General features: G+C 36.7%; 1 protein-coding gene across 8 annotated transcripts in view; it reads right to left on the bottom strand.

The window, feature by feature from the left end:
• TASP1 (taspase 1) overlaps positions 1–21,816 on the bottom strand; it is a 249,191-nt gene that overhangs the window by 160,128 nt on the left and 67,247 nt on the right. For all 8 annotated transcript variants that reach the window (XR_012519292.1, XM_074406223.1, XM_074406225.1 and 5 more), the window contains 2 exons: positions 16,766–16,845; positions 6,083–6,189 (listed from right to left, as the gene is read on the bottom strand). Coding sequence is in view for 7 of the 8 variants with exons in the window: in XM_074406223.1 (XP_074262324.1) it covers positions 6,083–6,189; positions 16,766–16,845 (187 nt within the window). In the remaining variant the exon portion in view is untranslated. The remainder of the gene's footprint in view (positions 1–6,082; positions 6,190–16,765; positions 16,846–21,816) is intronic.

The raw sequence follows: 21,816 nt of genomic DNA, 5'->3' as shown, positions 1-21,816 counted from the left end.
ATAACAGATAAAATAACAACAAAAAAGTCTGAAATACTGCAAGAATTACCAAATTGTGACAGAGACATGAAGTGTCCATATGGTGTTAGAAAAATGACACCAATAGACTTGCTCAAAACCAGGTTGCCAAAAACTTCAAGACAGCAAAGCACAGTAAGATGAGGTATGTCTGTACTAACCTACTGTCTACTTCTTTTAAGATGCATATCTCCTTCAATGTTAATCTCCTTCAATAATGAGTAACAAAAATGTAAACATTCGGAACATTATCAAATATTCCTTTTATTATATTTATATCTCCAACTCATAGCTGCTGCTATGTAGCCACAACAAACTGCAGTAGTCAGCCTTAGTCCACATGCTTGCTAACCAATACTACACTAAAACTACACACACAGGACAGGGAGAAAAAAACTAAACATAAGTCAATTTAGAAAACAGTGAGTTGCCCTTTCCTGTCATAGCCCTAAAAAATTAAGAAACTTCCAGTCTCTCTACTCACCACAACTTACCTTTCTCCCCATAAACCTCTCTCACCATCCTCCCGTTTTCTGCCACAAGATTCTACCCAGGGTAACCAACATAGGTGCAGATTTCTTGCTGAGTGACTTTAAAGATGAAAGCCACAATGGGAAAAACTATAGTGACTGTGACTCACTCAATGGTAATCATAAAGCACTCGAACATCCATGATCACTTTTACCCCTTATAACAGTCCTGTTAAGGGAACAGAATATCACTATTTTCATTTAAAAACAAAAAAACTGAGGCTTCAAATGTTAAATTATTCAATGGATTCACAGAACTAACCAACTGACAGTTAATTCACAAAATCTCTTACCTCATATACCTATGGAGTAGACTCTCTTACCCCATATACCTCTCTCTCACCACTCCATGGTAAAACCTCCACCCTTATTATTTCCACCCTTGTTCTCCCTAATCATCCCATTCCATACCAGTCTATAATCGACTATGTCACAGAAACTGTCCCTGTCCCAATCAACAGTCTCCAAGTGCAAAACCAATGTCCAGTCATCTGTGTTCCTGGCTGTGTTCTCAGCAGCATTTGACCAGGTGATGATTTTCTTTGAAATGTTCCTCTCATGGCTTCCTAGACACTCTTCCTGGTTGTGGCTCTGCCTCTATGGCTGCTCCTTCTTTCTCCTTTGCTTGTTCCTCCTCCTCCCAGCATTGAAGTATTAAACTGGCCCAGGGTTCAGTTTTCTGACCACACTGTCTATTCTCACTCCTTAGTGACCTCATCTAGTGACACGGATTGATATTCCTTTTGATGCCAATGATTTCCAAATGGGTATCTCTCTCCCAACCTGCCCATAAAACAGGAGCTTATGCCCATGTGCATGGAGGTACTCAGATAACCAACTCTGGATCTATCGTTTCTGCCTGCCATAGGAAACTTCCTATCAGAAATCCTCTTATCCAGTATGATGAAAGGTTAAATTTTTTCAAAGTTAAAAATTCTCAGTGTGAAGCAGAGATTCATTAAAAAAAAAAAAAAAAAAAAAAAAAAAAAAAAAAAAAAACCAGAAAAAGACATGTATCTTACACATATTATTTTTGTTTAAAACACAAAGGTTCGGCCGGGAGTGGTGGCTCAAGCCTGTAATCCCAGCACTTTGGGAGGCTGAGGTAGGGGGATCACCAGGTCAAGAGATTAAGACCATCCTGGTCAACATGCTGAAACCCCGTCTCTACTAAAAATACAAAAAAAAAAAAAAAAAAAAAATGAGCTGGGCATGGTGGCGCATGCCTGTAATCCCAGCTACTCAGGAGGCTGAGGCAGGAGAATTGCCTGAACCCAGGAGGTGGAGGTTGCGGTGAACTGAGATCGCACCATTGCACTCCAGCCTGGGTAACAAGAGCGAAACTCTGTCTCAGAAAAAACAACAACAACAAAAAAAAACCCACAAAAGTTCATTCCATTTGTCAATCTATTCATTGAGGACCAAAGCCTTTTCTTTGAATGTGGGCCCAAAGATAAATACTCCATATCATCTTTCTTGCATAAACTATAACACACTCAATTTCCCATGATTTCAAGTGTCATTTTATCTCAAATAGAACAAGAACATAAAGACACCAACAAAGCATTCCAAATACAGAATGCTTCTAGATTTTTATTATTTTTGTCAATCTTTTATAATGGCCTTGCCCATATTTAATTCTACAGCAACTTTTCATAAAACAACTCTGCTTTTCCAAGTTAGTTTTCAGACTATTCTCTTGGTTTTCAAACAGATAACTCTCTTTTTAAACTTACTGCTCATCAGTTTACTTGAGACAATGAATTAGGTAACAACAATGATTAAGACAGCAAGCATAACGAGGATACTGGTGGCATATAATTCAACTGAAAGGAACAGAGGCGGATGGCACACCAAAAGGTATTCTATTAGCTTTGGGTGTTTAAGGCGTTATTGGCATTAAGTAATGTTTTATGGTGAAAATGGAAAGCACTGGTCAATCTGAGACCATTAAGTTGGAGATGAGTTAAGAAAGGTCTTGATTTCCACTGCCTACTTCTACCACCAGGAAGCTGTATTTCCCCAGTTCTACTCTTTTAGTAAATGGCAATATCCAACTCCTCAGCTAAAACCCTTAAATCCTCTGCTCAGCTAAAACCCTTAATTCCTTTCACTGTCTTACCAATAACTAAGGCATCAATACTGTCTTTCTAGAAAACCTCAAAATATTTTCCTGATATAGTCACTTATCTTCATCTCCACCCCTATCACCTACAGTCAAAGGTACCATAGTCACCTAACTGTAATGACTTCCTAATTAGTCTACCAACTTCTATTCTTACCTCCTCCTTGGACTGATTCTTCACAAAGCAGCCCATAGAGAAGTTTGCAAAATGTGATTGAGACAGCACTGCTTCCCTATTTCAAATTCTTCAGTGGCTAGCCATTATTCTTGAATAAAATTAAAACTCCTTGCCATGATCTACCAGGAGCTAGCTCATACCTACTTCCGCAGCTTCATCTCATACCATTCTCCCCCTGCTCACTGCTTTGAGCACACTGACTCTCCCTCTGCATTCCTTTAATATGCCAAACCCCACAGAGCCTCCGCACATGCAGCTCATTCTGCCTGGAACACTCTTCCACTGACTATTCGTAAAAGTCACTCAATTTTCAGATGTTACCTCAAATGTCTCCTCACAGGGGTCTTTGTTGGTCATTCTATTTAATAAAGTCTTCCTTCAGACTCTCACATCCAAGTTACTCTATATCACATCATTTTGTTCTTTTTCTCCTTCATAACAGTTACCAGCTATCTTAATTATATGCTAATATGTCTCCTTCTGCTAAAATGTAAGGTCTCATTATAGCATGAACTTCCTCCATCTTGTTCACCATTATTTTCTTACTACCCAGTTCAGTACCATTTCCTGAATGGAAAAATGAACACTGGAATAATTCCAGCTGAAGATCTTCTCTATGAGATGCAGTGAAATTTCTATACATAAAAATCCTAACCTGATGTCCACAGAAAGCCCAGTATGAGAATTTCATAGCAGGTTTATTCATACTAGAAAACTGGAAACAAACCAAATGTCCATCAACAGAAAACAGGTAAACAAATTAATGTATATTCATATTAGGAAATATTACTTAGTAATAAAAGAGAATAAACCAGTGATACAACATATAATAAAAGCTTTTTGTGAAAGAAGCCAAACAGAAAAGAGTACATTCTGTATAATTCCATTTATATAACATTCAGAGCAAGAAAAAGTATTTATTGTAATAAGAATCAGAACATGGCTTCCCATGCTGCCCATGCTGGTTTCAACTCCTGGGCTCTGGTAATCCACCTTCCTTGGCCCCTCAAAGTACTGGGATTACAGGACTGAGCCACTGCACTCGGCCTATCATAAATTTTTAAAAAGGCAAAAAAGTCCTAAATTCATTCACCCACACATTACATCCAATGCAGAAACCCAAGAAATAGACTATCCACTATCACATCAAGATCTACTTATTAATCTGTTCATTTACCTTCTAAATTCTTACTCTTCGCTGGCAGAAAATTAAAAAGGTTTGCACCAAACTGACTATCTCGTGGCAACACACTAAGAAAACATCCATCACTACAAAAGACAATTTATGATGCATTTATATACGGGCAAATGGCTATTTACGAGTGTGTGTGTGTGTGTGTGTGTGTGTGTGTGTGTGTGTGTCTATGGCTGCCTATTAAGTTGGAGATTAACTGGGAAGAATCATAGAAGAACTGGAAATATTATATGTCCTGATAGGTGTATGGTTTACATGGGTATATATGTCAATAAAAACTGATTAAATCATTTAGTCTGCAAATTTTATTATAATTTTTTTTTGAGATATGATCTCACTCCATCACCCAAGCTAAAGCACAATGGCATGATCATGGCTCACTGCAGCCTTGACTTCCCAGACTCAGGTGATTCTCCCACCTCAACCTCCCGAGTAGCTGGGACTACAGGCATGTACCATCACATCCAGCTAATTTTTTGTATTTTTTGTAGAGTTAGGGTTTCCCATGTTGTCCATGCTGGTCTCAATTACTGGGCTCCAGTAATTCACCCACCTCAGCCTCCCAAAGTATTGGGATTACTGGCATGAGCCACTGCATTCAGCCTACCATAAATTTAAAAAGGCAATAAAAGTCCTGAATTCATTCACCCACGCATCACATCCAAGGCAGATACCCAAGAAACAGTCTATCCACCATCATATCAAGATCTACTTATTAATTTGTTCATTTGCCTTTTAAATTCTTGCTCTTTGCTGGCAGAAAATTAAAAAGCTGTGTGCCAAACTGATGTCTCATGGCAACACACTAAGAAAATATCCATCACTACAAAAGATGATTATGCATTTATATATAGGCAAACCATGCAGAACTATGACAAAAAGGACAAAACAGTATGCATCTATTACAGAAGAACTAAACAATAAAGCATATTGATAGATGCTAAGGTACATCAAATGATTATGTGACCTGGAACACCCACCATGAGCCGTATGGAAGGAACCCCTAAGCCACAGGCTGAGCAAGAATGCTGTAGTTTTCAACTTATTTCTATCCCTAAAAACATCTGAATCCAACATGTATATTTTCTTATACTTACACTCTGCTCCCTAAACTATCATGTTAAGAATCACTATCTGGAACTGTAAGAACCAAACAGTAGCCACGAGCCACAAGTACCTATTCAGAAATTAAAAAGAGGCAAGAACAAATGGAAAGCTGAATTTTTAATTTTATAAAATTTTAATTTATATTAACTATTAGAAAGACATAAGTATACCTATAATAACTTTGTATGTAAATTTACTATTTCAACAGTTAATTTTTATGAAATATAAACATAGATCAAATATTTCTAATAAAAATTTAGTGTTAGCCAGGCATGGTGGCTCATGCCTGTAATCTTAGCATTTGGGGAGGCCAAGGTAGGCGGATCCCTTCAAGACCAGCCTGGTCAACAGGGCGAAACCCCATCTCTTCTAAAAATACAAAGAAAGTAGTTGGGTGTGGTGGCACATGCCTGTAATTCCAGCTACTGGGGAGGCTGAGGTAGGAGAATCACTTGAACCCAGGAGGCGGAGGTTACAGTCAGCCAATATTGCATCTTGCACTCTAGAATGGGCGACAAAGCGAGACTCCTTCTCAAAAATAATAGAAAAAAAATTTAATGTTATAATTGAGATGTGGAAAATTCAAACTGGTTCTGAAGACTTAATACTAAAAAAGATAATGTAAAATATAAAATAGCTCATTAATAATTCTTTCCCTAATTACATTTCAAAGTTATATTTTAGATTCGCTGGTTTAAATAAAATATATTATTAAAATTAATTTCCTTTGTTTCTTTCTACTTTTTCTCTTTTATAAGCCTAATATTTATAAACATGTATTTTTTGAATGTAGCTACTGAAAAACTTTAAAATACATACGTGGCACACATTCTATTTCTACTGAATAGTACTGTCCTAAAGCTTGTATCTAAATGCAGAAGATATTTCATTATGATACATTAATTTGAATACTTCAAACACCTCCTGACCTTTTCACTTGATTGTCTTCTTTTCTTTAGTTGAATAAAATCTGTTTCCACCCTTTCTGCCAGCTCTAGTTTCCTCTTGTTTCTTTTAAATGCAGCTAAACTGAATCCTATAAAATAAAATAAAATAAAAAACATTAAATATAACACTTAAGAAATATTAGGGCAATGGGTCAAATAAGATATCTGAAGAGCCTTCCCAGAAGAAACTCCTTAAGAATGTTAAATTAAGGGTTTAAAAAGTCTTTTCAATGTATACAGAGATAGCTGGATAATAAGAGAAATAAACTAAGATTTTAAAATTAAGAAAAAGGTCAAACCCTGAGAAAAAAAGGAGTTCTGTAGGTAGACACTACCTCGGGGCCTCTAATGATGCATGCCTCCTCCAACTGTGGTTTTAAAGATCTCTGTATGTAGAAGACAAGAGATGAAACTCCGGCACAATGCAGTGTGAGAAAACACACTGGAGATTATCCGCAAAGAAAGGAGAGAGTCACAAAGGTTAATATGCTCAGTGGACAGGAAAATGAGAAAAACGCCACCAGGCACCAAAAAATAATAAAAAATAAAGAAAACATTTTTTAACCCAGAAAACTTGCAAATCTCAGCTTTGGTTCCAGATGTAAAGAGGAAACATCTCCCTAGAAATTTCATATAACTAATGAGGGCATTTAGATAGACTTCCAGTAGAATTCTTATTACCTGTGAGACCTGGAGACAAAAAAGTGATCTCAGCGTAATAGTGCTTCACAGGGCCTCCAAACACAAATGCAAATACTCTCCAGAAAAATAAACTGGCCTTAACTTACCCAAACCTCAAGGCACTCCCATGTTCCCATCAACATGTGCTCATAGTTTTAAAAGAAAAATTCATAAAACACGTAAGAAATAAACTACCAAGAATAAAAGCCAGCCAAATATCAGAAAGCATAATCTGACCTGCAAAACCCTCAGGTACCAGAATAATCAAATACAGAATATAACATGTTTATGCTCAGAGAAATAAAGTAATCAAAAATAGGATTATGCAGCATGATAAATTGACCAGGCTGAACTGAAGAACAAATAGAGCGTCAATCAATCAATAAGATAATCAAAATTTTTAAATTTGATATACAAATTTTAACAGCCAATTAGATCTGGTTAATAAGACAAATTACAGACCGGAATATAACACTGAAGAAGTCACTAAAGTTTTCTGATAATGGCAGACTAAATTATTCAGAGTAATTATCCACGGAATATTCCTTAAAATGTTGGGTAAAATATTTAAAATGCCATCTTAAAAGCATTCAAAACCTTACAACTACTAAGCTAAATTATTGGATAAATTGAGGACTAATGGTGTTATTCTACTGCTAACATTTGCCAACACTAGCACACATGCATTTGATTAGATGGCATCAAGGAGAGGCATACATCAAGCCCAGAGCCCATTAAGAGTAGAGAGTTTTATAGGAGACACTTCCCACAATAAACTGGGAATTTAAAGGGCTAATATTCCTAGAGTAAAGCTAATCCATAACTAAGTCCATTATTCCTTCTATCTCAAAAGCAAATACATGCAGGCAGTATTGTCCCAGATTATAGCAGAGCATGAAACCAACAGAAGGCTGGGGGAGAAAATAGGGAGAAGGTAGAGAAAGAGAAAGAACAAAGTATTTGAAAGAGGCAGGGGAAGAAAATTATCTCCGAAAACCTTTTGGTTTTGTGCGGCCCTTGCATAGATTTACAAATATACAGACTGTACAGTCCCAGAAGGAAAAGAAAGAGAGAAGGAGAAGATGGTTAACTTGAATAAATAACAGATGAAAACTTTCCAAATTTGATGAAAGATATGAATATAAACATCCAAGAAACTCAAGAAACTCCAAGTATGAAAACTGAGAGATCTATACCAAGGCACACTGTCAAAGGCCAAAGACAAAGAGAGAATCTTGAAAAGCAGATCATCGTCTACTAGGGATCCCCAACAAAAGTATAAGCAAATTTCTCATCAGAAACTTTGGAAGCTGAACGCAATGAGTTAATAAATTCAAAGTGCTGAAACAACAAAAGCATCAACCAAGAATCCTTGCTGTGGCCAAACAGTCCTTCAAAAATGAGGGGCAAATTAAAATAGTCTCAGATAAACAAAAACTGAGACAGTTCATTTTTACTGGACCTACCCTGCAAGAAATGCTAAAGGAAGTCCTTCAGGTTAAAATGAAAGAACCTTAGACAGAACTCAAAGCTGTAAATAAGGATCGCTGATAAATACATGAACTACTGTAAAAGCTAGTCTTATTGTAATTTTGGTTTCTAACTATGCTTTTTGTTTTCTACATTATTTTATTTTATTTATTTATTTAATTTATTTATTTTTGAGAAAGAGTCTTGCTCTGTCACCCAGGCTGAGCACAGTGGCACAATCTCGGCTCTCTGCAATCTCTGCCTCCCAGGTTCAAGCGATTCTCTTACCTTAGCCTCCCAAGTAGCAGAGATTACAGATATGCACCACCACGCTTGGCTAATTTTTTTTATTTTTAGTAGAGATGGGGTTTCACCATGTTGGCCAGGCTGGTCTGAAACTCCTGACCTCAGGTGATTCGCCTCTTCCTCCCAAAGTGCTGGGATTACAGAGGTGAGCCCTCACGCCTCACTTATTTTCTACATGATTTTTAGAAACTAAAGCATTAAAACCCGATCAGTCTGTTTTGGGACAGACAATGGGAAAAGATACAATTTTATAAAAGAGGGTTGAGATAGATCTGTATAAGAACAGAATTTTTATTTGTTATTGAAGTTAAACTGGTCTAAATTCAAATTAGAGCGTTATAATTTTAGAATGTTAAATGTAATCCCCATCATAACCACACAAAAAAAGCAAGATAATATACACAAAAGAAAATGAAAAAAGAAGAACACAATAAACCAAGTAGATCTAAAAGACATAAACAGAAAATTCTATTCAATAACAGAATTGACATTCTTCTCAAGTTCATTTGGAACATTTTCCAAAATGTCTTATTTGTGTGTGAGCACAAATCAAATCTCTATAAACTGTAAAAGATAGGTATTGTATAACGTATCTTCTCCAGCTAAAACAGATAAAGTTAGAAATCAACAGAAGAAAACTGGAAAATGCACAAATTGTGTAATCTAAAATACAGAAAGAAATCACAAGGGAAATTAGAAATGCTTAGATGTGAATAAAAATTAATATGCCAAAACCTACAAAGTACATCAAAAGCCTTATAAAGGAAAAATGTTACGGCTATATGCACATTAAAAAAGAAGAAAGATTTCAGCTGGGCATGGTGGCTCACGCCTATAATCCCAACACTTTGGGGGGGCAACGCAGGTGGATCTCCTGAGGTCAGGAGTTCGAGACCAGCCTGACCAACATGAAGAAACCCCATTTTTACTAAAAATACAAAATTAGCTGGGTGTGGTGGCGCATGCCTGTAATCCCAGCTACTCAGGATGCTGAGGCAAGAGAATCACTTGAACCCAGGAGGCACAGTTGCAGTGAGCCAAGACCATGTCATTGGACTCCAGCCTGGGTAACAAGAACGAAACTCCGTCTCGAAAAAAAAAACAACAAAATTTTTTAAAAAAAGGAAGATTTTAAACAACAACCCAGCTTTAAAACTTAAGGAACTAGAAAAAGAAGAATTAAACCCCAAGTTATCAGAACAAAGGAAATAAAGATCAGAGTAGAGATAAATAAAATAGATAATACAAAAACAATGGAGAAAAATAAAATAAAAAGTTAGTTTATGGAAAAGATTAACAAAATTTAAGATCTTTAGCTAGATCTTAAAGAGAAAAACAAGGCTGGGAGCAGTGGCTCACGCCTGTAATCCCAGCACTTTGGGAGGCCGAGGAAGGCAGATCATGAGGTCAGAAGTCCGAGGCCAGACTGACCAACATGGTGAAACCCTGTCTCCACTAAAAATACAAAATTAGCTGGGCATGATGGCATGTGCCTGTAATCCCAGCTACTCAGGAGGCTGAAGCAGGAGAATAGCTTGAACATAGGAGGCAGAAGTTGCAGTGAGCCAAGATCGTGCCACTGCATTCCAGCCTGGGCCACAGAGTGAGACTCTGTCTCAAAAAAAAAAAAAAAAAGAAAAAATAAGACATATTACTATAATCAGAAACCAGAGTGGGCACATTACTACTGATTCTTCAAAAATAAAAAGTATTTTAGGCCAGGCACAGTGACTCACTCCTGTAATCCCAGCATTTTGGGAGGCCAACGTGGGTGAATCAATTGAGCACAGGAGGTTAAGACCAACCTGAGCAACATGGTGAAACTCTGTCTCTACAAAAAATACAAAAAATTAGCCATGCATGGTGGCATGCACTTGTAGTCCCAGCTACTCCAGCAGCTGAGGTGGGAGGATCATCTTAGTTTAGGAAGTCAAGGTTGCAGTGAGCCATGTTTGCACCACTGCACTCCAGCCTGGGCAACAGAGCAAGACCTTGTCTCTCTAAAAAAAAAAACCTGTATCTATATATGCATGTATATATGTATGTATGTATGTATGTATGTATGTGTGTGTACTTATATAGGTGTATATATACATAAACATGTATACACACACACACACACACACACACACACACACACATAAATAAGAGAGTTCTATGAACAATTACATACCCAAAAACTGGATGACCTAAACAAAATTAACAAAGTCCAAAAGCATAAAACCTACCAAGACTGCATCATGAAGAAACTGAAAATCTGAATTAACCCATAACTAGTAAGGAGAATGAATCAATAATCCAAGCTCTCCTGGCAAAAAAAAATCCTCAGACTTCATGGTTTCACTGAAGCATTCTAACCAACATTTGAACAACAAACACCAAAAAAATTTACAAAGAGGAAACACTTTCAGTCATTCTATGAGGCCAGCATTATCCTAATACCCAAACCATACAAAGACCTTATAAGAAAGCTACCACCAATACCCCTTACGAACTGATGCAAAATTCCTCAACAAAATACTGTCAAACGAAATGCAGCAGCATATTAAAATGATAATACATGATGATGAAGTGCAATTTATTCCTAAGAAGCAAAGGTCATTCAACATATGAAAATCAATGGTATACATCCACTGATTAACAGGATGAAAAGAAAAAGCCATATGATTTTATTTTTTCCCCCCCCAGAGACAAGGCCTCACTATGTTGCCCAGCCCAGTCTTAAACTTCTGGCCTCAAGTAATCCTCCCACATCAGCCTCCTAAAGTGCTGTGATTATACACATGAACCATCTCACCCAGTATGATCATAAATTGATGCACAAATAATTATGTTACAAAATTCAAAACTCTTTCAGAATAAAACCACCAAAAAAATTAGAAACAGAAAAAAACTATTTCAACGTAAAAAAGCAAAAAGTGTGGCCGGGCGCGGTGGCTCAAGCCTGTAATCCCAGCACTTTGGGAGGCCGAGATGGGTGGATCACGAGGTCAAGAGATCGAGACCATCCTGGTCAACATGGTGAAACCCCATCTCTACTAAACATAAAAAAAATTATCTGGGCATGGTGGTGCGTGCCTGTAATCCCAGCTACTCAGGAGGCTGAGGCAGGAGAATTGCCTGAACCCAGGAGGCGGATGTTGCGGTGAGTCGAGATCGCGCCATGGCACTCCAGCCTGGGTAACAAGAGCGAAACTCCGTCTCAAAAAAAAAAAAAAAAAAAAAAAAAGCAAAAAGTGAAAAGCCCATAGCTAATATTATATTCTATGATGAAAGACTGAAACACTTTCCCCCCCTGAAATCAGAAACATGACAAGAACATGTGCTTTCACCACTTCAAGTACTAGAAGTCCAAACCTAGTATTAGAAGTACTAGAACTAGAAGTCCTAGAAGTACTGGAAGTCCTGGCCAAGGCAATTAGAAAAGGAAAAGAATTAAAAGGCATTCGAATTGGAAAGGAAAAAATAAAATTATGACTTGATCTTATATTTGGAACATTCTAAAGATCTCCACCCCCTCCCCAACACACACACACAAACAAATAAACTAGAACTAATAAATTCAGCAAAGTTGTATGATATAAAATCAACACTCAAAAATCAGTTGCAGTTCTATAAACTAACAATGAACAATTTAAAAAAGAATATAAGAAAGCAATCCCATTTACAATAGCATCGAAAAGTATAAAATGATTAGAAATAAACTAAAACCAAGGAGGCAAAAGACTTGAACACTGAAAATTACAAAACATTGCTGAAAGAAATTAAAGACATTAACAGTGAAAAAACACCCCATGTTCATCAATTGGAAGCTTTAATATTGTTAAGATGTCAGTACTACTTAAAGCAATCTACAGATTCAATGTAATGCCTAACAAAATCCCAATGGTATTTTTTTTTTAAGAAATAGAAGCATCAATCCTAAAATTCATACAATCTAAAGGGACCCTACATAACTAAAATAATCTTGGAGGGAAAAAAAAGAAGTCGGACATCTCACTTCCCGATTTCAAAACTTACTGTAAAGCTACAGCAATCAAAACAGCATGGAGGATGAGCTTGGTGGCTGATTCCTGTAATCCCAGCACTTTGGAAGGCTGAGGCGGATGAATCATTTGAAGTCAGGAGTTTGAAATCAGCCTGGCTAACATGGTGAAACCCTGTCTCTACTAAAAATACAAAAAAGTTAGCTGAGTGTGGTGGTGGGCCACTGTAATCCCAGCTACTCAGGAGGCTGAGGCATGCTGTGGCTGAGCCCAGGAGGTGGAGATTGCAGTGAGCAGAGATCACACCATTGCACTCCAGCCTGGGCAACAGAGTGAGACTCCATCACCGCCCCCCCCACCCCCAAAATACAACAAACAAAAAAAACAGTAGAGAAATGGCATAAAGGCCATTATACAGAAAAATGCAATAAAGAATTCAGAAATAAACCCTCACATATATATGATCAATGATTTGATGAGGGTACTAGCACTATTCAACAAGGAAACAATAGTCTTCAACAAACTGTGTTTGAAAGACTAGACAGCCACATGCAAAAGAATGTAGTTAGACCCCTACTTTATACCATATACAAAAATTAATTCAAAATGGATCAAAGACCTAAATGTAAGAGCTAAAACTATAAATCTCTTAGAAAACAACATAGAGGGAAAGGTTGGATATAACACCAAAAGAGACAATAAAAGGAAAAAAAATAGATAAAAATTTAAAAGATACAATCAATGGAGTGAAAGACAATCAATGTAGTGAAAAGGCAACTGAAAGAATGAGATAAGATATTTGCAAGTCATATCTGATAAGTGTTAATATCCAGAACATATGAAGAATTCCTATATCTTAACAAGAAAAACAACTTGATAGAAAAATAGGCAAAGAGGCTGGGCGTGGTGGCTCACCCTGTAATCCCAGCACTTTGGGAGGCCAGGGCGGGTGAATCACAGCCAAGAGATCGAGACCATCCTGGTCAACATGGTGAAACCCCATCTCTACTAAAAATACAAAACATTAGCTGGGCATGGTGGCGAGTGCCTGTAATCCCAGCTACTCAGGAGGCTAAGGCAGGAGAACTGCCTGAACACACGAGGCGGAGGTTGCAGTGAGCTGAGATCATTACCCAACTGTTACCCATTGCACTCCAGCCTGGGTAACAAGAGGGAAACTCCGTCTCAAAAAAAAAGAAAGAAAAATAGGCAAAGAACTAGGATATACATTTCTCTAAGCAACATATAAAAACAGCCAATGCGCACAAGAGAAAACACTTCAACAGCATAATCATGGAAATACAAATCAAAATCACAATGAAATACCAACTCACACCCATTAAGATGCCAACTATTTTTAAAAAAGAAAAGGAAAGAGTAAGTATTGGTAAGGATGCGGAGAAACTGGAACTCCGGTGCACTGCTGATAGAATGTGAAATGGTGCAGCCACTATGGAAAACAGACAACACGGTAGCTTCTCAAAAAATTAAAAACAGAATAACCATGTGATCCAGCAATTCCCTTTCTGGGTACTCAGAAAAAAATGATAGCAGTGACTCAAACAAATATTTGTATAGCCATGTTCACAGCAGCATTATGCATGATAGCCAAAAGGTGGAAGTAACCAAAGTAGTCATCAATGGATGAGTAGATAAACCAAATGTGGTATATACATACAATGAAATATGATTCAACCTTAAAAAGAAATTCTGACACATGCTACAACATGGATGAACCTTGAAGACGTCATGCTAAGTGAAATAAGCCAATTACTAAAGAACAAGTATTCTAAGATTCCACTTATAAAAGCAGAATTCACAGAGACAAAAATGAACTACCCAGAGCCTAGATGGAAGGGACATGGGGAGTTACTGTTTAATGGGTACAGTTTTGGTGTTATGAGATGAAAAGGGTTCTATAGATGAAGGTTAGTTCCACAATAAGAAAATATTTAAAGCAGCCAGGTGCAGTGACTCACGCCTGTGATCCCAGCAGTTTGGATCACGAGGTCAGGAGATTGAGACCATCCTGGCGAACATGGTAAAACCCCGTCTCTACTGAAAATACAATTAGCTGGGTGTGGTGGTGCATGCCCATAATCCCAGCTGCTCGAGAGGCTGAGGCACGAGAATCACTTGAACCCAGGAGGCAGAGGTTGCAGGGAGCCAAGATCGCACCACTGCACTCCAGCCTGGGTGATAGAGCGAGACTCCATCTCAAGAAAAAAAAAAAAGACAATGTTTAAAGCTACTCAACTATACCATTAAAAATGTTTAAGATGGTAAACTTTATGTGTATTTTACCACAATTTTAAAAAGAACTACAGAAAAAGTACAAAAATGTTTATAGAAGCTTTACACGAAATAGCCAAAAATTGGAAACAACCCAGACATAAATGGGTAAATGGCTAAACTTAATGGCAGTACCTCCATACCATGGAACACTCAGGAATAAAAAAACAAACAAAAAACAAAAACAAAAAAACAAACTATTGAGAAACACTACCTGGTTGTTATCTCCAAAGTTATACTGAAGAGGAAAATAAAAATTTTTTAAAAAGAGCAAATACCAAAAGGATACAGCCTGTATGATACCATTTATATTACATTCTTGAAAAGACAAAATTGGCTGGGCACAGTGGCTCATGCCTGTAATCTCAGCACTTTGGGAAGCTGAGGTTGGCAGATCACCTGAGAGCAGGAGTTGGAAACCAGCTTGGCCAACATAGTGAAACATTGCCACTACTAAAAATACAAAAATTAGCTGGGTGTGGTGGCAAGTGCCTGTCATCCTAGCTACTCGAGAGGCTGAGGCAGGAGAATCACTTGAACCTAGGGGGCTGAGGTTGTAGTGAGCTGAGATCACACCATTGCACTCCACCCTGGGCAACAGAGCAAGACTTCGTCTCAAAAAAAAAAAAAGAAAGAAAGAAAGAAATGACAAATTATACACATGGAAAATATATTAGTAGCTGAGAATACAAGAGTGCACGACCGCACCTGGCTAATTAATTATACCCTATTTAACTAACTGGGTTTCCTTGGAGTTAATCCTCATTTTTTCATTTGATTATTTAAATTATATTCTTAGATTTCAGTAATAAAAATAAAACTTTTATTTAAAAAATAATTACTGTATGTTTTTAATATTTCTCATTTTATGTAAATATTTATTTTCTAAATAGGTATGTAATATAGACAAACCTATACATATTTATAACTTCATTTTTCATTTTTTTTCAAAGTCATTAGTTAGATTTAATCATTATCAGAGATTAGTCTTCACAACAATTTCTAGTTACTTTATAACATTTCAATATAAGAATATATGATTATTTATTTACTCATATTCCTCTGTGTTGGGTATACAATTTTCTCAAAATTTTGTATATGCTTAACAATGCTCACTTGAGCACCTTTCTATATAAATCTTTGTGTATATCTCCAATGACAGGTTCCTAGAAGCAGAACAAGGCTTTTAACACTTTTTATCTATACTACTTAGTTGCCAGCTAAAATCTCTGCCAATTTACATTTATACCTACAACATATTATGATTATTTAACCAAATACTTACCAGGAGTAATATGTTTTAAATATTTCAAAAGTTAAAAGGGAACAAATTTAACATGTACTCATTTTAATTTGAATTTGCCTATTAGTTATGTTATATTATCTACTTAAGACTTTTAATCATTTTTCTGTGAGACAATTACTTGTATATGTGCTGTTTTTAATTTGGTAAATTTCTTCACAGATTAAGCACATTTATCCCTTTGTCATATTTGTGATAACTATTTTTCAGTTTAACTCTTACGTAGTCACACCTTTGTTTTTCCTTCCCTTGGACTTGTATCTAAAAAGTCCTTCTCTCAGCTCAAGGATTGTTAAATATTGACTTATATTTTCTTCTCTTTTTCTCTCTCAATCTCTCTCTCATTGAAGGGTGGTATTATGGTTTCATTAGTAGTAATTATTTTAAATAATCTCTAAAAGGGATCATTTAGCAATCTTTTTATAAAAGTATAAGGAAGCAATGAGAAGACATCACGAATGTAAAGGTGGTTTAAAATGAAATAACTATGTATCTTTCAACTACAAATCTTTCAACATATAAGTTTTCTTCCATAAATATCTGTACTACATGGGTCAAAACAGAAGCAATGTTATACTTTTAGGTATATATGCTCATATAGCTTAATTTTTTTAAGTTTTTACTCACTTGTGGTCATGATGTTAGGAGGGCAAGAGGGTATTCCATGATCTACTGCCCATCTGTAGGCTCCTTCGCCAACTAAAAAGCTAACAACAGAAAAATTATTTTTAAGATTCACAGCGTTATCTTCTCCTACATATTCAATAAATATAGGTAATATGGTAAGGCAATTAAAAAAAAGTATTGCATATGGACATAATTCCAAGTTTACCTCGAAGATGACTACATGCTAAAAAATTCCTGAAAATTTTTCCCCAAATTAGAAATTTTACAATTGGAATGTTACAATACAATTTGGAATAACTCATAAGTAAAAATTGGCAAAACTCAACATAATAAGACGTAAACATAGTTGAGTTCTCAGTAGAAAATATTAAGATTTATCTTGGACCAACAGGGTTCTCAGTTAATGTCACAAGATTGGTTAATCAAATTAACAGTTTACAATTAAGTGAATGTCTTCAGATTTGGATTACTGCCTAGTACAATACCTGGATCCATTCAAAGTGAGTGGGTACATCTAGAAATGCCCAAACATGTATGCTTACATTTCTAAGCCTTGATGCAATAGAAATATATACATAACCCTCAGAATCATATTTACTGTGGTAAGTACTACGGTATGTCCCAAAAGTAACTTTTAAGTACTAAATCGCAAGTTTTAACATACCAAAGTGGGTAAAATGATACTGCTAGCTAAATATAAAAGATTTGTTTTCAAAGATTTCAAATAGCATGTAGGATAATTACCCCATTCCCTAAGTAATTTGACTAGGGAAATAGTAATGGCAAGCAGTTACTATGATAATTAATCACTTCATCTTCTTCCATAGCCAACTTCTTAAGAGTCTCAGCCAGCTAGTAATGGATTCCTTGAACTTGTGCCTACTTGTTAGTTTTCCAATCCCTGTTTTTGGTTTCTGCTATTTAAATCATTCCAACATTAAAAACTAAAAGTAATACATATAGAAGTCGTAAGACTTGACTGTTAATAAGACCAGTGACAGACTGGTAAAACAAAATCTAAGTAGACCCTCAGAAACATATCCAAATAGGAAACTAAATGGTTAACCTCAATAACTGTTTTCTAATATACATAAAGATGGGGATGGAAGGACTATTTTAAAGAGAGAAGAGAGAAGGCCAATGAGAACAACTTTACCTCTTCAAAATTCTATAAAAAATAAAATTCTAAAGGATGCTAAGAAAACAGTTTTTCTGGGGCCGGGCGTAGTGGCTCATGCCTGTAATCCTAGCACTTTGGGAGGCCAAGGTGGGTGGATCACTTGAGGTCAGGAGTTCAAGACCAGCCTGGCCATGATGGTGAAACCCCATCTTAAAAAAAAAAAAAAATAGGCCAGGCATGGTGGCTCACCCCTGTAATCCCAGCATTTTGGGAGGCCGAGGCGGGTGGATCACGAGGTCAAGAGATCGAGATCATCCTGGTCAACATGGTGAAACCCCATCTCTACTAAAAACACACAAAAAAATTAGCTGGGCATGGTGGCGCGTGCCTGTAATCCCAGCTACTCAGGACGCTGAGGCAGAAGAATTGCCTGAACCCAGGAGGCGGAGGTTGCAGTGAGCCAAGATCGCGCCATTGCACTCCAGCCTAGGTAACGAAAGCAAAACTCTATCTCAAAAAATAAATAAATAAAAATTTAAAAAATAAAATAAATAAAATAAAATAATAAATAAATAAAACAGTTTTTCCTATTCTTGAACAAAATGAAATCCACTGCAAAGAAAAGCTGTCACATAGAGTTCAAATGTTAGGATAACTGAAATAAGAACTTGGATGCACATCTGTCCTGATGGCATTTTTAGCAGTTCTCCCTTCTAGGAAAAAAAAATGATAAAAGAAATCATTCTCTTCATGTGAAGTAAAAGAGAAGCTGAAGTAGTAAACTAAATGATCAAGACAAAAGTTTGGAGTTGAATCTAGTATTCTCAGCACTCCCACTGGGCACCTTGGGTTCAATTCCAGTATCTAGAATCAGTGAGTAGCATTTTACAAAATATTTAGCTTTATCTTATTTTTTTTTAATCAACCAAAGGTTTGATTCTAAGTCAAATCAATTTGCTACTGTCAATTACACAAGTTTTTTAATACTTCAGCATTGTAAAATATTCATAGGAAGTCAAATATTTGGACATCATCTTATGAATAAGCATACTAAATATCTACCCTTTCCTTAATATAAACAATTATTGTATAGTAGGTCATCATCACACAAAATATAATTGCTTTTGAAATCATTTTAGCACAAGCTTTTACTAAAAACTACACTGACATGTCACAAAAAAAAAAAAAAAATTACATTCCCAAACATTAAATGCAGTACCAATTCAAATTTCTCTCAAGCATTCTTCTGATTCACCAAGGAGGAAACTTCTAGAAAAGGTTCACACCAATCTATTTCGAAGTCCCACTGACTCTACCTTTATAACATATCTGGAATCTGACCACTTCTCACCACCTCCACTGCTACCACCTTGGTCTGAGCCATCATCGTCTGATACCTACAATGCTGCAGTGGCCTCACTGTTTTTATGCTTGCCTTGCCTTGCCCTGTACCCCCTGACCCCATGACCCCAGTCAATTCTCAACACAATAGACACTAAAATCCTTATAAAATACAAGTCAGGTAATGGCATTCCTCTTTCAAAATACTGTAAAACCCCTTGTGAGGACCAGTGTAAAAACTAGAGTCTTTTTAAAAATCTGTAAGCTCCCATGGAATCTGATCCTCCCCCTCCCCAATTCATCTTTTATTCCTCTTGTCACCTTGTGTACTCTACTCGAACATACAAGGAGGCTCCAGCCTCAGGGTCTTTACCCTGACTGTTCCCTCTGCCTGGCTCTTTCTGTAGTTCCCAAATGGGAAATTCCTTCACATCCTCAAACATACCTCTTTGATGAGGCCTCCTTAAAAATGCATCACAATACCCTGCACTCCTCTACCCAGTACGCCCAATCCCCTTATCCTGCTTTTACTTTTTTCCACTTCTAACATATTATATAATTTAAAATTTATATATTGTATCTATTGGTTTATTTCTGTATAGATTCCTTATAAGCTTCAAGCTTCATAAGGGTGGAGATCTTGGTTTATTCATCAACATATCTCAAGCATTTACAACAGTGCCTGAAGCATATTAAACATTAAATAAAAATTTGGCAAGATATTAAACAAAATAATAGAATGTCAAACTTCCCTAGATTAACAAACAGCATTTTCCTTGTGTTATACCCATCTTCATTTACACTAAGGTAGATCTAAATGGTTATAAAACAAAAAGCAACACTCTACCGAAACCGACATGGAGGTGGGGTAATTAAAACTCTCAGCCAGGCACAGTGGCTCACACCTGTAATCCCAGCACTTTGGGAGGCCAAGGCAGGTGCATCACTTGAAGTCAGGAGTTTGAGACTAGTCTGGCCAACAAGGTGAAACCCCGTCTCTACCAAGAATATTAAAAAAATTAGCCAGGTATGGTGGCGCATGCCTGTAATTCCAGTTACTCGGGAATCACTGAGGCTGAGGCAAGAGAATCACTTGAACCTGGGAGGCAGAAGTTGCAGTGAGCTGAGATCATGCCATTGCACTCCAGTCTGGGTGACAGAGTGAGACTTTGTCTAAGAAAATAATAAAAATAAATAAATAACTCTCAATAACTGAGCTGCAAATGCTGACAGAGAAAACACCCTAAAATGGACTATCCGCGCAAATATGGTGATATGAATTACAATCTCATGGATGTACTCATGTGAATTACAATCTCATAGATGGTCTCATGGATGGGAACTTCCCATTTTCAAAGAACCATGACTCTATATTCAGTCTAAACTGCGTAAGTTAGTGAGTCAGAAAGCGCTTAAGGATCTTCAGGAACCCCAATGATCAAAATACATTGTTTTCAATGAGAAAGATACAGGAGAACATAACTAATTCTCTAGACTCCAGCACTGATTTCTATTTTACCTCACTTCTTTGTTCATCATAAATACACAAAACTGAAGAAAGATAACTTCGGTTATTGATTATTTAAAGCTTATCAACACATAAAATGCAAATAAAGAAAAACTTGCTGTATTGGGAATAACATGTAACAACCAAATTATAACTGTTCTCTTTTGGACTTTGTTTTAAATTCTTCATTACTGAAATGTTCTAACATATACAACCATATTCCCCCAAAATTCAGTTTAAAATCTCACCCCCAAAGTATTGGGATGCCATTAGGAGGTGGGGCCTTTTGGGAGGTGATCAGGTCATGAGGGCGATGCCCTCTTAAGCGGGATTAGCCCTCTTGAATGCTCCCTTTAATGGGACAATGAATTCCCCAGCTCCTTGATCTTGAACTTCCCAGCCTTCAGGATTGTGAGAAACCTTTTTTTTTTTTAATGTTTATTTATTTATTTATTTGAGACAGGGTCTTGCTCAGTCACTCAGGCTGGAATGCAGTAGCGCAATCTCGGCTCACTGCAGCCTCCATCTCCCAGGTTCAAGCAATTCACCTGCCTCAGCCTGAGACTACCACTCCCAGCTAATTCTTGTATTTTTAGTAGAGACGAGGTTTCACCATGTTGGCCAGGATGGTCTTGATATCCTAATCTCATGATCCGCCCACCTAGGCCTCCCAAAGTGCTGGGATTATAGGCGTCAGCCACAGTGCCCGGCCGAAACTTCTATTTTTTATAAGCTACCTAGTTTATAGTATTAAGGTGTTTTCTTATAGCAGAAACTCTCTAGAGTTGACTGTGTAAATGTAATATAGTTTTTTTTTTTTTAAAGTTCCCTGAGTACCCTAAATCAACATAACCAAATTTATCATGTTTTTACTTTGAGCTTATTTACATGTGATCCAAATATTTCTAGTCATCTAATTTCTATAATAATTTAAACAGTGAACTTCCAAGTATGTGAGAGATTTTCACTTCTGGACAAGATGGAGTAACAGGGAACAAAGCCTCTTATTTGAAGCAGTGAAAAAAAAAGGACAAAATATAGAAAATAACATTTTTCAGATATAAGACATTAGGTAACATAAGA

The sequence above is a fragment of the Saimiri boliviensis genome, chromosome 9, assembly GCF_048565385.1.
Source record: "Saimiri boliviensis isolate mSaiBol1 chromosome 9, mSaiBol1.pri, whole genome shotgun sequence".
NCBI lineage: Eukaryota > Metazoa > Chordata > Mammalia > Primates > Cebidae > Saimiri > Saimiri boliviensis.
The sequence above is the reverse complement of the archived record's forward strand: the minus strand, read 5'-3'. Positions and strand labels throughout refer to the sequence as shown.